The 14,349-nt window shown below is 45.4% G+C and overlaps 1 protein-coding gene across 1 annotated transcript in view; it reads left to right on the forward strand.

Moving 5' to 3' along the window:
- Positions 1-14,349, forward strand: part of LOC143172270 (unconventional myosin-Vb-like) — a 154,410-nt gene that overhangs the window by 90,367 nt on the left and 49,694 nt on the right. The window contains exons 17-19 of the mRNA XM_076361491.1: positions 3,499-3,585; positions 12,443-12,554; positions 13,799-14,010. Coding sequence (XP_076217606.1) covers positions 3,499-3,585; positions 12,443-12,554; positions 13,799-14,010 — 411 coding nt within the window. The remainder of the gene's footprint in view (positions 1-3,498; positions 3,586-12,442; positions 12,555-13,798; positions 14,011-14,349) is intronic.

A 14,349-nucleotide genomic window follows, 5' to 3' on the forward strand; every position in this document is an offset into this window, starting at 1 on the left:
TCCGATGTGATGCTCCCCATCTGGCGAATGTCAGAGTTGTCAAAGCTGGGGATCTTGGGAACAGAGGGCAAAAGAAAAATAGACACAAGAACAGTTCTGGAAGAGCAGCGTGCAGGTGTCTGCAGTCGGCAGCATTGCAGGAGTCACCATGGGCTGGAAATGACGGGAGGGTGCTTTGGGTTGGTGTGGTGGTGTTACAACCCCATCTACAAGCCAGAAAGCACTGGTTCAGGTGTCTTGTACCGGGGGTTCTTCTGCAAGAGATCATCTCCCTCCTCACCCATCATGGATTGCTTAATTGAAATTGTGATCTGGGAGTCTTGGTCAATGTTGATCTTGCTGCCACCAGCTTGAGGAATTTGTATCCGTAGCGTGGCTCAGATAAAGTCTATTTGCTTATATGTAAAACTCGGGTCTGGTGAATTGGGATGGCTGTAAAGGAGTCTGCGTTTCAGAGGCACTTGTGCTGAAAAATACACAGTGCCAGGAGGCATCAGTGAGATGAAACATCAGTGGCACTGCCCTGGGTTAGCATTGAAGTGGTATCTCGTAGCATGCAGAACACTCGGTGTTACCTTCGTTGATTGGTAAAAAAACACGGACCTTTTTCTCTTCCTAAAACGTAACATTTTTCAGCTCACAAGAACATTACGTTTTTGCTAAAATGAGATGTTTAGCCTGGAGAAGAGAAGGGACCTAATAGCAGCCTTCCAGTACTTACAGGCGTTACCAAGAGGACGAAGCCATGCTCTTCACAGCAGTGCGTGGTGGGAGGACAGGAGTCAATGGCCACAAATTGACATGAGAGGTTCAGACGGGAGATCAGGAAACATTTTTAAGGATAAGGAAACAGCCTACCAGTGGAGCAGGCTTCCTAGAGAGGTTGTGCAACCTCCATCTTTGGAGGTTTTCAGCCCTTGACTGGATAAAGCCCTGAGCTATGGGTCTGCCCCCGCAGCTGCCCCAGCTTTTGAACGTAGGAGGTTGGACTAGAGGCCTTCTAAGGTCTCTTGCAACCTGCATTATTCTCATTCATGCTTTATATCTTGGTGCAAATGTAAGGTTTGTTTCTTTGGGAGGTAAGGGGTGTCAGACTTCCAGCCTGGAGGGAGCGTTGGCGCCATGCAGTGATATTTGCTGCATCTGACTGCAGGCTGCGTTTGAGGTTGATCCCTCATGGAGAAGACTTCAAAGAGAGAGGTGTGAGGGGAATACCTGACTTCAGCTTGTACCTTTGACAATTTTCCTTCCAAATTCTGTTTCAGGCAGAATTTGTGATCTCTTACTTGAGTTTCCAGGCCAAAAGCAACCTGCTAGGTGCTTCCACCTGCCATGGCAAGTAAGAGGAGTCCGTAATAATGTGTATCGTCCCACTTTTAAACTCTTTATTTCAGCCTCAGCCCGTAGCTGGAGTTGTCGCTAGAGAGGGTCCTGGCTTTCCATGCTGATAAATCACTGCAGCCACTCTGGTTACTGCATTTCACCCCCCCCGAGCAGGGCTTGGCCGCGTTGCAGAAAGCTCCCCCCGTGTACACCATACATTGCCCTGGGATCTTCCGGGACTGAAGCTTCCCTGTCCATCTGCCGGTCCTGTTTATTATTTATTGTTATGGAAATTGTACCCTTGTGGATTCTTCCTCGAAGTGAGTGACAGCCAAGACTGACTTTCCACCCTGCATCGTGTTTGCTGTGTTGTAGTGAATAACTTGCTGTAGACTTGACAGGTCCAGGGAATTTAAAAATGCACAAAGTAGCAGGGGCTTATTTCTTATGCTGCTTTTGCACAGCGGAGGCGAAGCAGAATTATTCATGCACTCTTGACCTGCAGGTATAAATACTTTGGGCTTTCAGGAAGGTACAAGCAGGTACCTGAGAAGGTTTCGTTCCTCAGCCTTGTTCTGGAAACCTAATGCAGCTATGGACATCCACATCGTCCAAGTCCAAGCCTGATCCGGTGACCTCTGCCAGGGTCCAACGTCTTGAGCTGGGACCTCTTTGTACGTTCGGTGTCAGGGGCGGAAGGAGGGAGAAGCGGTGGGGGACGCTGGTACCTGCGCTCTGTGCAAAGATAGACCGATCTGAAAGCGGGCTCATGCCAGGAGCGAGAGAGAGCACTGCCCAAGTGTTCAGCTGGAAGGTGGCACAGAGTTTTTCAGCACAAATTGCTGATGGAAATGAGATGCCAGTGGTGAGGGGTAATGCCTGCTAGAAAGAGGAGGGCAGACAGCTGAGAGCCAGAAATACCTTGAATTTCCACGTGACACCTACCAAAGCCCTTAGTCTGTGTCCTGGTTTCAGCTGGGACAGAGTTAGTTTCCTTCCTAGTAGCTGGTACAGTGCTGTGTTTTGGATTTAGGATGAGAACAGTGTTGATAACGCACCGATGTTTTAGTTGTTGCTGAGCAGTGCTTACACTAGTCAAGGACTTTTCAGCTTCCCGTGCTCTACCGACTGAGCAGGCTGGAGGTGCACAAGAAGCTGGGAGGGGGCACAGCCAGGACAGCTGACCCCAGCTGGCCAAAGGGACATTCCATACCATGGGACGTCACGCTCAGTACATAAACTGGGGAAAGCTGGCCAGGGGGGCCGCTGCTCGGGGACTGGCTGGGCATCGGTCGGCGGGTGGTGAGCAATTGTACTGTGCATCACTTGCTTTGTGTAGTATTATTATTATTATATTATTATTACTACATTATTATTATTGTTATTATTTTATTTCAATTATTAAACTGTTTTTATCTCAACCCACGAGTTGTTCTCACTTCTACTCTTCCAATTCTCTCCCCCATCCCACTGGGGGGAGAGTGAGCGAGCGGCTGGGTGGGGCTCAGTTGCCGACCGAGGTTAAACCACGACAGTCTGGAACATGAGCACCACCGTTCTTGGTAAACTCAATGGTCTGCAAACCTGTGGGACCCGTTAATTACTCGGTTTTGGTATGGAATTTAATATATCAGATTTATTTTGCTGTTGAATTGGATTTCTTTCTGGAAAGATGTTGTTGCCCTTATAGCTGCAAAAATAATACCGTCTGGTTCAGCAGGCAGCTTGTGATGGGGTAGCCTGTTCCTTTCTTTACTGTAGTTGTGTTGCTTTACATAGCTGGGTAGGTTATGGCTGTAGGGACTAATTGCACCAGATTGTCATTGTGTCCCAAGAGTACCGCTTGGCATCGACAGTAGGGCAATAGCAAGGTCCGTTGCACTTGAAAAGCACAACGTCTTGTGACAGGGAGGGAAAACGTGTGACATCTGTGCAGCCTGTTCCCAAAGCGAGGCATGGGATTTGTGGTTATACTGAGGTTTGCAAGGGAATGGCTGTGGACAAAAGCTATCCATGGATGTACGGTTTTCTTCAGTCTCTATGCTAATGACGAGAGCAGAGCTCTTGTCCATAAATCGGAAGCTGATTCCTGTCCCCAGAAGAGTCGCTGTCGGGTGGGTTGATGATGTGGGTTCCTTCTCGCTGTGTTAATCTCTATCCTAAATGTAATTGCAGATTTGATCCGAAGAGAGCGGTGCAGCAGCTGAGAGCTTGTGGAGTGCTGGAGACCATCCGCATCAGTGCAGCTGGCTTCCCGTCCAGGTACTGTGCTGGGAATTTGCCGTGGTGGTGTGCTGCTGGCGTGCTTTACTCAGCAAGTTCGTTATCTGGGGCAAGGGAGGGAGAAGAAAACACCAGCGTTTGCAGGGCAAACAGGGTTTATTTAGGTTGGTTTATATCCAGGCTAGATTTTCCCCTTTTTATATATTTTTTTGATTTATTTTGCAAAACCCCCATGAGCTCCTGGGTTCCTCAGATCGAAGAGATTCATTATCAAGCGATGAGCTGCAAAATGAGGCTGCTGGAGGGTGTGTTGTGTCGTGTCCAGCATTTCGGCTGGTGCTTTCAGTTTGGTCCTGAGAAGTAATTTGATGTGATGAAATCTCTGAAAATGCTGGTGCGTGGCAGATAAAGGAATCCAGCTTTGATCCCATATGGAGGCGGACAGCCAGTAACAAAATAATGTCTCTATATCCTCTGCATCGAGCTTGCCTGGGAGCAAGTGTTGCCCTGCCCATCCCTGCTTGCCTGAAGCTCCCCATACAGAAGCTCCTTGCACTGTACGGTTTGCTTTCCTTTTTTTTTTTCTTTCTGGCTTCAGACACCTGCTGCAATAGTAATTTCAGCCAAAAAAATTTTGATTATACTTGCAGAGAAAGAAAATAAGGGTTGTAAATTATTATTGCAGGCTTTCACACCGCACATCCAAAGCATACTAGGCTTCAAACTCTTGCATCGTAAAAGGAAAGGTTATGGGTGGTGTGGCTCTTGCTGATTGTGATACAGAATTCAAAAGAGGTGTTTAGGGCCTAATAAATCAGAAAACATAAACTATAAATAAGCCCTGAAGATGACAAGGGCGAATAATTTTAAAAATGCATCAATTGCATTTTAGTGCCAGGCAGCTTTGTGTTAATGTCAGCATAGCCATCAGCCTTTTTATATGGAACAAAGGAGTTATAAATACGCTCAGTAAAGAGTCGGCTAAGTGTGATGTTGAACACCACGAGAAACTCCCTGTCCCGGTTTTTGGGGAGGAGCGTGCTGCCTATCAGTTACTCTCATCTCCTGCAAAGCTGCAAAGAGCCTCTGACAATTGATGGCAGCTTCCATGCGTCGACGTGAGAAGGCTCTGCTGCGCTCTGCCCGCCTAAAACCTCTGTTGGCTAGTGACCTCCATGGGCAGGCAAAAACCGGTGATGGGGATCTCCCTGGCCAGCTGAGCTCAGCTCCTTAAGAAGGGGAAAAAAGAAAAAAAAGAAAAAAAAAAAAAGAAAAAAAAAAAAAGAAAAAAAAAAAAAGAAAAAAAAAAAAGTTCATAGAAACCAATTTCTCTCTCCTCTGCCAGCGTGGAAGGGTGGCAGAGAGGCGAATGGAGATTCGGGTCCTCCTGTTGGGGGTCTGGCCCTGTTAGAAGACCCAGCACCACCTTTGGCTCCCATCTCTGAAGTCTTCAAGGCGTTTGTGGAAGTAGCTGTTAAAAAGTTGCTCCTAAATTACATGATCTCTAAGCCACAGGGGAAAATTAAAAACCAGCCCGTGAGTCGGGTCTTTTATTACCTTCTTTGTTAAAGTAGCTGCAGGGCCAAATCCGTCTGTCTGTCCTCTTGCACTGAAAGCCCTAGAGCAGTGAAACAGCTGTGGTTTCATTTGGAAGAGGCCACAGAAAGGCGGTTTTATGCTCATTAAGCAAGTGGTCATGCTCCCCAGTGTAGTGGGTGCTCCTGGCTCTGCAGCTGTGGGTCCCGGGGAGGTTTGGGGAGCTCTGACTTGAGGGCTGCCCGTGGGTTTTGCTGCTGGTCTTAGCATAGCTGCAGGGATACCCTGTTCCTCTCCATTCATAGTTTTCCTGACGTAGCATTATTCTGCGGGAATATGTAATCTTATTCTGTGGGAAATGTAATAGATGTTTTAGTTCTTCCTGAGTTTTTATATCCATGAGACCTGCCTCAGTTTTCATCCCAGCGAGCGCTGGTTATTCCTCCGTATTTCCTTACAGCATTTTTCCATCTCTGCTCACTTAACTCTGCGGTTTAGACCCTACGGCGCTAAAATCGACGTATCATTAGTAACTGGGGAGGGGGAACAGAGGGGAGAAACCGCTGCAGCACCTGGAGACCAGCCAAGATCTATTTACAGCAAATAATTGACCGGTGCGAAGACCGCTCCATCCTGAAAAACGCAAAAGCGATGCTTTCAGCTCTGCTTGCATGCTTTTGGTTATGAGGTCTTTTTTCCCAGGACACTAAGAATACAAAACTCTTCCATCACTGCAGCTTGTCAGCGTTTGTTCTTCCTCCAGGGGGAAAAAAAAAAGGGTACAAATAGCTATTTCAGCCTTTCAGAGTGACCGCCTCCAGTTCAGTGTTTGGGATGCTTCAAGGACAGATTTTTGTTTATTTTAACGTTTCTAGAAGATAATTGTATACAGGAACAACTCTGCACTAAATAAGATACCCAGTTTGGGTTTTGGTAGTTCTTCACCCTCCTTGGTCATAAAATTCCAGTTTTGAAAAGCCAGACCCAGGAGCTGTGCAACGACATTGAAAGCTTGTGAATAATCTGTATATTTGAATTGGGTTTATAAGCCAGCGTGGCAAAAGCTGCTTCTACAGGATCTTATTCTGTGGGAAATGTAATAGGCATTTTAGTTCTTTCTGAGTTTTTACATCCCTGAGACCTGTCTCAGTTTTCATCCCAGCGAGCATTGGTTATTCCTCCGTATTTCTTTGTATTTTGAGATAAGTTGGTTTATAACGGTTGATTAAGGATTGCCCAAAAAGGAGGGTCGTTGCTTTAAATTTAAACCCTGTGTGAAGGCTATAAATTTAAACCACTTAAAATAATCATGCAAAACTTGATTTCTTGTGAGTTTTGTTTCACTTGGGTGTAAGCAATTTACCTTTTAGAGCAAGAGGGAATTTTCAAAATGTTTTCTCTCGAGAGTTTTATTACAGAAACAGGAGAAAACATTTATTTTCACCCTGTAGTATTTAGATCTGAATATTTTCCAGCATACTGTCACAAGAGTAACTTCTGAGAGTGATGTGGCTTTGGGTCAGAGATTTCTGGGTAAAGCCACCTTCCGCCGTGTTATTTCACGCCTCTCCATCGCGGTTACTTTATGGGTTGAAGAATTGAATGTTTTGAGGCTTCGGTAATTTTTTTTTACCTGGTTCCTTTTAAAAAAAAAAAAAAATTAATATAGTTTTCAGTGTTCTTCAACCCATGTAAGACATGATGTATTCCCACTGAAAGACGAAGCCTCGCGCTCCCCACTTTGGGTACGCCTGGCTTTATTTTATCATTTCCATGGTACGCTGCACTCTGCCGCTCTCTCGAGTAAATTGAAAATGTATAATTTGGTTTGAAATGTTACGCAGCAGTTAAGGAATGTATTTGTTAGTATGTACGTAAATGGCTGTGATGAATGGACTGTCTTAGATGTGTAGATAGTAAATCTATCATCAACTTCCGCCGGTAAAGCATGGAAGATGTCTCTGTACGATAAAACCATTCATCTTCTTTATAGAAACTGGCTACATAAAGATTAGCCTGTAGAGAATGAATTGGTGCAGATCTCCATTAATAACAAAATACTCTTTAAAACAAGTTTTTAACTTGCATTTTGTCAAAACTCTGCATTTTTCTTCTTGCTGGTTCTGGTGGTTTCCAGTCAGTGGTACAACAGCAGCGGTCTCCCGCCGTGCAGTCGCTCCGAATAACGTTGTCGTTGCAGTCTCTCCAAAATACTCTTATTGTAGTTGTTATGTATGACGTTTTTTGTTTAAGTATTTGGGGCATTTGGCTGCTGCTTCTGGTCGCTGGAGCTGACTGTCAGATGCAGCATCTTTTGTATCAGTTCAGTGTGAAATCACAGCTGCTAAACTCTATAAACATTAAACATTCATAATTGAAACGTATCATGGGCATCCTTGGATATAAAATCGTTTTTTTTATAACGTGCCTTTAGCTGTCTTGCAGTCATTTCAAGGAAACAAAACTTATAAATGACTTTGGCTACCAGCAGTTCTGTTTGCCCGCTCCCCCCACTCCCAACAAAAGTAATATGTAAATAGAGGGCTTTTTCCTCTCTTTCTGCTCTTTGAATATATTCCAGATAATTTCAAGCCATGCCAGCCTGCATGTTTTAGAGGAAATTGAAAGGCAAATCTGTTTTGCTGCAGTAAACAAGGCAAGAGAAATTTTCTCCCTGAACCAGAGTTTCTAAAATAATTTCACGTCAAATCTTGGCTCAAATATTCAACCTGTGTGCCCCCAAACAGGCTTCGGCTCCTATAGAAAGATCAATATAGTCCAGCTCCTTACTTTTTAAAAACACTGATCCCTTCAGGGGACGGTACCACGTGGTGCTGGCAGGATTTCTTACATGAAGCCGGGTTTGCTCAGCGGACGGTCGCTGGGATGGTCTTGGGTGACGGGGGGCGATGAATTTATTTATCCTTAATGGAAAGATTTTTGCATTCAGTAATTTTAGGCCACTGAAAGAAACCATATTATGGTTAAGTCATAAAAGCTTCAAGCTCTTACTGTACTCCTCCTTTCCGCCCTTCGTTCAGTGCTGCTGAAATAGCATTGCTGTAATCACCCTAAAACAATAGGTTGGAGATATTTTGGGCAATTGCTGACTGCTTGGTTGGAGAGACGCTTTTCAGAGGCTTCCTCAGGAGTCAGAATTTCAGCCCCGGTTTCTTAGCCGAGCCCTCCCTTTAATTGCGAGGTTATAATAAATCCAGCTGGCTCTGCAGCACGAGGGCTGCTCTCGGGTTCGTAGCCCTGTGATTTCGGGCAGGAGCAGCGCCTTTGCCTTGCACCCGGTTGTAGTTTTGTGTAAAGCATCCAAATTGTGTCTTTTAAACCACAGATACAAGGCTTAATCTGTGGCGTGTGTTATGGCTTATTCCCTCTGTCTAATTCCTGTAGATGACAAAGAAATTGCTGGGTGGACCAAGTCTCCTGCTCCTGGCCAAGCCCTTGAGCATCCTCCTTGCTGCTCAAGCCCAAGGAGGGTGGTTTTATCACAGGCATAAGTTATTGTCCTGTGTCCTTCCCTTCCTTTTTATTGTCTCTTCCCTTTAGTGACCTGTGCTGACCTCAAAGCAAAATTTTGATGTTTGAGGTTGGTTGTGCTTGATCTCAGCTCCGAGATTTTTTTTTTTTTTTTTTTTTTCCTCCCCCTTGGGAAATTTTGAGTAGTATCTGGCCAGTCCTTCGTGCCTCCTCCTCCCTCTTTCTCAGTTGTGCAGGTACAAAAATCCTCCTGGTTACAGCTCTTCACCTACGCCACCTGTCTGGATCTTATAACTTGATAATTATAAGGAATTGTATTTATTTAGTGGTCCTTGGTGGTTTCCAGCTCCTAGCAATGAGGCGTGCCCATGTTGCGTGGCAGCATCCTGAAAACCCGAGGTCTGCTTTGAATTTAATACCTGCCAACAAGTTGAACTGAGGTATAATGTTCCCATAATCTGTCCTGACCTGCTAAGCTGTGGGGTAGCATGGCACGTCTTTTGTCTCGTGCTGGCAATCGCTTTGTGGTCTAGCCGGGAGGGAAATAAGTTTTGGTTTTTGTTTTTTTTTTTTTCCTTTTCTCTGCTGAAGATGCAGATGTTGAACCTAAAAAAAAGACAGACACGTATGTGCAGAAGACTGAAAAACAAACAAACAATCAAAAAAACCCACAACAACATGTATGAACCAAAGCATTGAGCTTCAGTATTTCTGCACCAGAGAGATCTCGCTTGTAGGGATGGGGCATCATGTTTGTTTCTCTCGAAGCGCGTAGTTGTAAGGTAATTTTATACCGCTTTGAACCTGAAGTGGTTTAACCAGGCATGTTACATTAAACCTGAGTGCTTTAATCGTTCCTTTCTCTTGGGGGGATCCTGTAACAGCACCTATGAACCCCTGCAGCTTCCTTTTGTTTGTGAACTGGGACTGCAAATATTCCAGTGAAACTCCTGATGGACCAGCTGAGCCCCGGCATGGCAGAGCTTTTGTCTTGATATTCTGTGGACAATAATACAAGCAGTGTGGTCTCAGGACTGTCATCTCCTGCTAAATCAGCGAGGATGGTGAGAGTGGCCTTGCTGCAGCAAGGGTTGAAGCGGTGTTGTGCCGTGGAGGCGCGGCGTTTGGCTGTGAACCTCCGGGACATGTGGGTAGAGGACTCGGTTGCCACCAGCCCAGCAAAACACCCCGACAGCAATCAGTGAGCGTATTCCCTGCCACTTCCAATGTCTCATGTGAGACTTAATCCTAGAAAGTGAGTTATCGATGTTAAAGATGGACTCAAACGGAAGCAAGTGGAAATCAGTTTTTTACCACCACGCAAAACTAGAGCGACAGGCTCTGAAGAAGGACCCTCTGTGTAGTGACTTATGATCTATTTTTAAGGAATTTCTGCAGGTGTCTGACTCTCTTGTTTGAAAGCAGCTGTGGGATCTCTGTCTTGGTGCGGGAAGATGATGGATTTTGCTGCTGTCTGCCCAGCTTGGACCCGTGCCCTCAGTTACGCGTGTTGCCTCTTCGCCATCTGCTCTTTGCCGGAGGAGCCCGGGTGGCACCTGCAGGATGACTTCTTCCTCCGAATAGCAGCAGTTAATAATATCAGCCCCTAAACTGACTCTGGCAGGTTAATGGGAATACTCTGTCCTGCTCTTTTCTCCCCGCCCCCCCCCAAGCTCTCCCTGGCTTGAGTAATACCTGAGCCAGGCAGGAGGTCTCCAACGTCGCGTGCTTGGCTGCATGCCTCGGGGGCACTGCGTGCTCTGCTTCTCCTATCGGGTTTGATTTGGAGCTGCGTAAAGCCTCAGACGTGCTTAAAATGAAACCGGGTTTTATTTGCACAAAGCAAAAGGATTAAGGTGCAGGTACAAAATGGGAAATGTAATTATAAAATGAAGGCGTTTAGAAAGCAAAGATGAAGCACGTTTAAGCTTAAACTGTACATGACACGAGCTCGTAGTCTTGCATAATCTTTGTGTTCAATTTTGCTGTGCCTCGCCCCAGAGAGAGCTCCCCATAGCAGGTATCTTATTTTTTTCTTTTTAGTGATAATCCAGTACTTTTGGTCATTTGAGGGTGGGCGGCCTTGGCTGTCCAGCCCCAGGACTAGCCCATGTGGATAAGGATGAAACGTTCACTAAATCTGGCTACTCCAGAGATACTCTGAGCTTCTGAGCATGGGAAATCCTGTTGTCACAATTTCCTTCTTGCTCCTGTCTTCAGGAGCCCTCCGTCTTACCTTTTGCTTCGGGAACAACGTTAAGGACTCTCTCTAGTTGTTGCCATTCCCATAGCCTTTGCAAAAGGTGTCCAGGGTGCAATGTGTCCACGCGGGAATTGCGTGGCAATTCGCAGTCCTTAGCAGTCCATTTTGTTTATTTGTTTGTTTGCTCCCTTCCGTTCTCATTGTAAACGTTTTCTTCTACTGTGTTCTTTTAATTAGAGTATTGCTTTTAATCAGTCTGGCTTTCCTCCCCTGCTGCATTTTCTGAACTGATGTGAAACTGTGTTGGTCGTGTATTTTGAAATAAGGGTTATGTTTCTGGTATGCCTATCTTGCTAAATATCCTGGCTTCCAGCCTTCAAGAAGTTTCATTAGAGATGAAGTATTTCATAGAGACGGCAGCCTTGAGCGTGGGAGGTGCGGTGTGATGTCTCACCCAGCCCCACCGCTGCGAACGGGCCAAGTGTAAGGGACCCGTCACAAGCATCGCTCTGGCCCTCTGCAATTTATTTTGCCTTTCTTCCCCCCTCTCTTAATCTCTGGAAGTGGAAAAATAGGAAGAGTTGGGTGTAACAACACAAAAATAAAGGCATGCGTGGGGCTGCGGGGCTGAGGAGAAGAGGTTTCTGTATGGCTGCTATTCATACAGTGCGTGTGTCCTCATTTTGGTGCTCCTGTGCTCTGCCAGAACATCCGTGCGGGTGAGGGTCAGGCTCGCAGATGGTTTCATTGGGTGAGGGCAGAAATCATAAACCTCTGCAATTCTCTCCCATCTTCCTTTGATGGTTGTTACGCGTATTTTTTTTGAAATAACGATGGCCGTACTTGACAGTGCTGGAAATGCCTAGTGCTTTAATTAAAAACTCGGGTTTTGAGGGGTCCATAACTCACTCTGTTAATTTGGAGAAGGCTGAAACTTGGCAGATGCTGAACCAATTCCAGGATCCAGTCTGGAGGCTCTACATCTAACAGCGGCGGCAGGAGATGATATTTCCTAGCAGTAAGATACAGTGCTTTAATTCCTTCTGCGTGTTTGGAAACTTCACTGCTGGTGACAGTGAGGCATCTTCCAAGTGGCTGCTTAGTCAAGAGTCCAAAGATTTTGTGTTTGTTTTAAGGGTCTCGGCCACAGACCTCAACATGGAGCGATTATTGAATTAATCGATTCAAATTAATACTCAACAGAGTTTGGAAAAGGAAAATAAGGAAGAGTTTCTATTTGAGTCATTCTTTATCATCTCATCAAGATTGCTTTTTAAATTTTTTTTGGCCAAATCAGGAGATCCATGATCTCTTCAAAATTAGCGTATCCTTTCTGAAGGGAACAGCATTGTTGCATTTGCCTGGTAAAATGCAGCAGCTTGGGAAAAGCACATCAGGAGGAGTGAAAACAAAGTGATCCATGGCCTTTCTTTTCCAGGCTAGAAGTGCACTGATAAGGTCATTCGGTGGTAGGGGAGGGCTGAGACTGGGTGTCAGGTTTGGGGTGACCTAGCTCCTTTCAGGTGGCTTCAAAACGTGCTGAGGGTGGCGGTGAGAGATCCCTCGGTAGATTTCGTATTTTGACTCATCTGTGACTCCAAATGCTTTATTTTAAGGAAATAATGCCCAGCATGCAGACTGATCCTGTGTATGCTTTGCTTTCAGATGGTCCTACCACGACTTTTTCAATAGGTATCGTGTTCTTATGAAAAAGAGAGACCTCTCTAAGAATGACAAGAAGCAGATCTGTCAGACCCTGTTGGAAGACCTCATTAAGGTGAGCTGGGACCAAATCTTTGGCAATGATTTTTACAGCACGGAAGCTCGTGGCTTTGATATGATCTGAACTGCTCTTCCCGCTCCTACGTCACCTGCTGCTCGTGCAGGCGCTTATTCAGCCTAGGCAGCCAAAATGAGATAGTCTCGCAAGGAGGTAGCGAGAGCAAGCGTGACATGGGATCTCTTGATTGCAGTCAAGCTGAACATACCATTTCAGTGCTGGTGAAGTCCAGAGTTTCTTATCGCCGACCGTACATGAACAACTGGCCATCTCCAGAAAGCTCCATCCCTCCAAGCCCTCCTGCATTTTGGCTAGCCATAGCTGGAGCACGTTTTAGAGGTCCAGCTTTGGATACTGTGTGTACAACATCATGAACCTTAGCCAAAGTCGGTTCCGACACCCCATCGTTAAATTTCTCTTTGCACAAATGAGTAAGAGAAAAATGCAGTAATTGCCCTATCTTGGTGTGTGGGAGACTTTTAATGGCCACTAATACGTAGAAAAAGCATCCTATAGATTGGGACTTTTTCCCCTTATACGTATAAGCAAATAAGAAGTCTTTGCCACCCCCCCCTCACCAAAACCTTACTACTCGCTCATGTGCTTTATTTTTAAATTGCAAGTGTGCACGCAAAGGCTTCTTCCTGTTGTCTTGCTGTTGAGGAGCCCAGAAGGTGCACAGCATCTTAGCCAGGTTTTAATTTTTGATCCTTGTTTTCCTTGCGGGATTTTGAGGAATTTACTCAATTGGGTTCCTCTCTGCAAAAGCTGTTCTCCTTATGCACCAAGCGTTTGTCTTAGCTGCAGAGCCATTTGCGGTGCATGTATGACTTTGCAGATGTATGTATGACTTTGCAGATGTAAGCCTCAATCTTTTTGAGAAAGAAATCTTTTCTTGAAGTCCTCTGGTGTTGCATTGCTCTACTGAACTTGAAAAAACCCAACAAAAAACCCAAAACAACCAAAAAAACCCAACCAACCAAAAAACATTCAAAATTTTTATAAATATATGCAACTTAAGACTGAATCCTAGTGCTGCATTCCTCAATGGGTATATAGAAGCTCAGGTAGTTTGGAGTCTAATAATATCTTCATCACCCAGTTAAGAAGAGATGTGGGCTGAGCTGATAAATTTGATTCAAAGTGGGTTTTTTTAATCTGTATCTACTGAGCAACATAGACTAAAAAAAAAAAAAATGTTTGCCTTAATTAAATTTAGTTTCCTTTATGCTTTTGAAAAGGATCCAGACAAGTTCCAGTTTGGACGTACCAAGATCTTTTTCCGTGCAGGCCAGGTGGCATATCTGGAGAAACTGCGAGCAGATAAGTTCAGAGCTGCCACAATCATGATTCAGAAGACGGTGCGGGGCTGGCTGCAGAGGGTCAAGTACAAAAGGCTGAGACAAGCTGCAATCGTCATCCAGCGCTACACGCGTGGGCGCCTGGCGCGGAGGTGGGTCCTAGGAAGCCCTCTGAGGAAGGGCTAGCTGGGAGGTCAAGTGGAAAACCACTTCTGGGCATCTGTATTCTCAATCCGTTCCATCTTGTAGACCTTATGCTTGAGGGTTTCACAGGAGAAACGTGGAAAATGCTCTGCATGGGGATGTTACCTTTGAGCCCTGTGAAAACAAGACCCGTTTTGTGCACATCGGTACCGCTATGGTGCAAGTTTCTGTGCTAAAGTCAGGACTTATTCCTGGCCCCTCTCCAGCTTTATTCGGGGGCAAGAGATCAAAATTTTTGTCTCAATTTGATTTCACAGCTGTATTGATTTAATTTCTAGGTGCCGGGC

The sequence above is a fragment of the Aptenodytes patagonicus genome, chromosome W (assembly GCF_965638725.1).
Source record: "Aptenodytes patagonicus chromosome W, bAptPat1.pri.cur, whole genome shotgun sequence".
In the NCBI taxonomy this organism is placed as follows: Eukaryota; Metazoa; Chordata; class Aves; order Sphenisciformes; family Spheniscidae; genus Aptenodytes; species Aptenodytes patagonicus.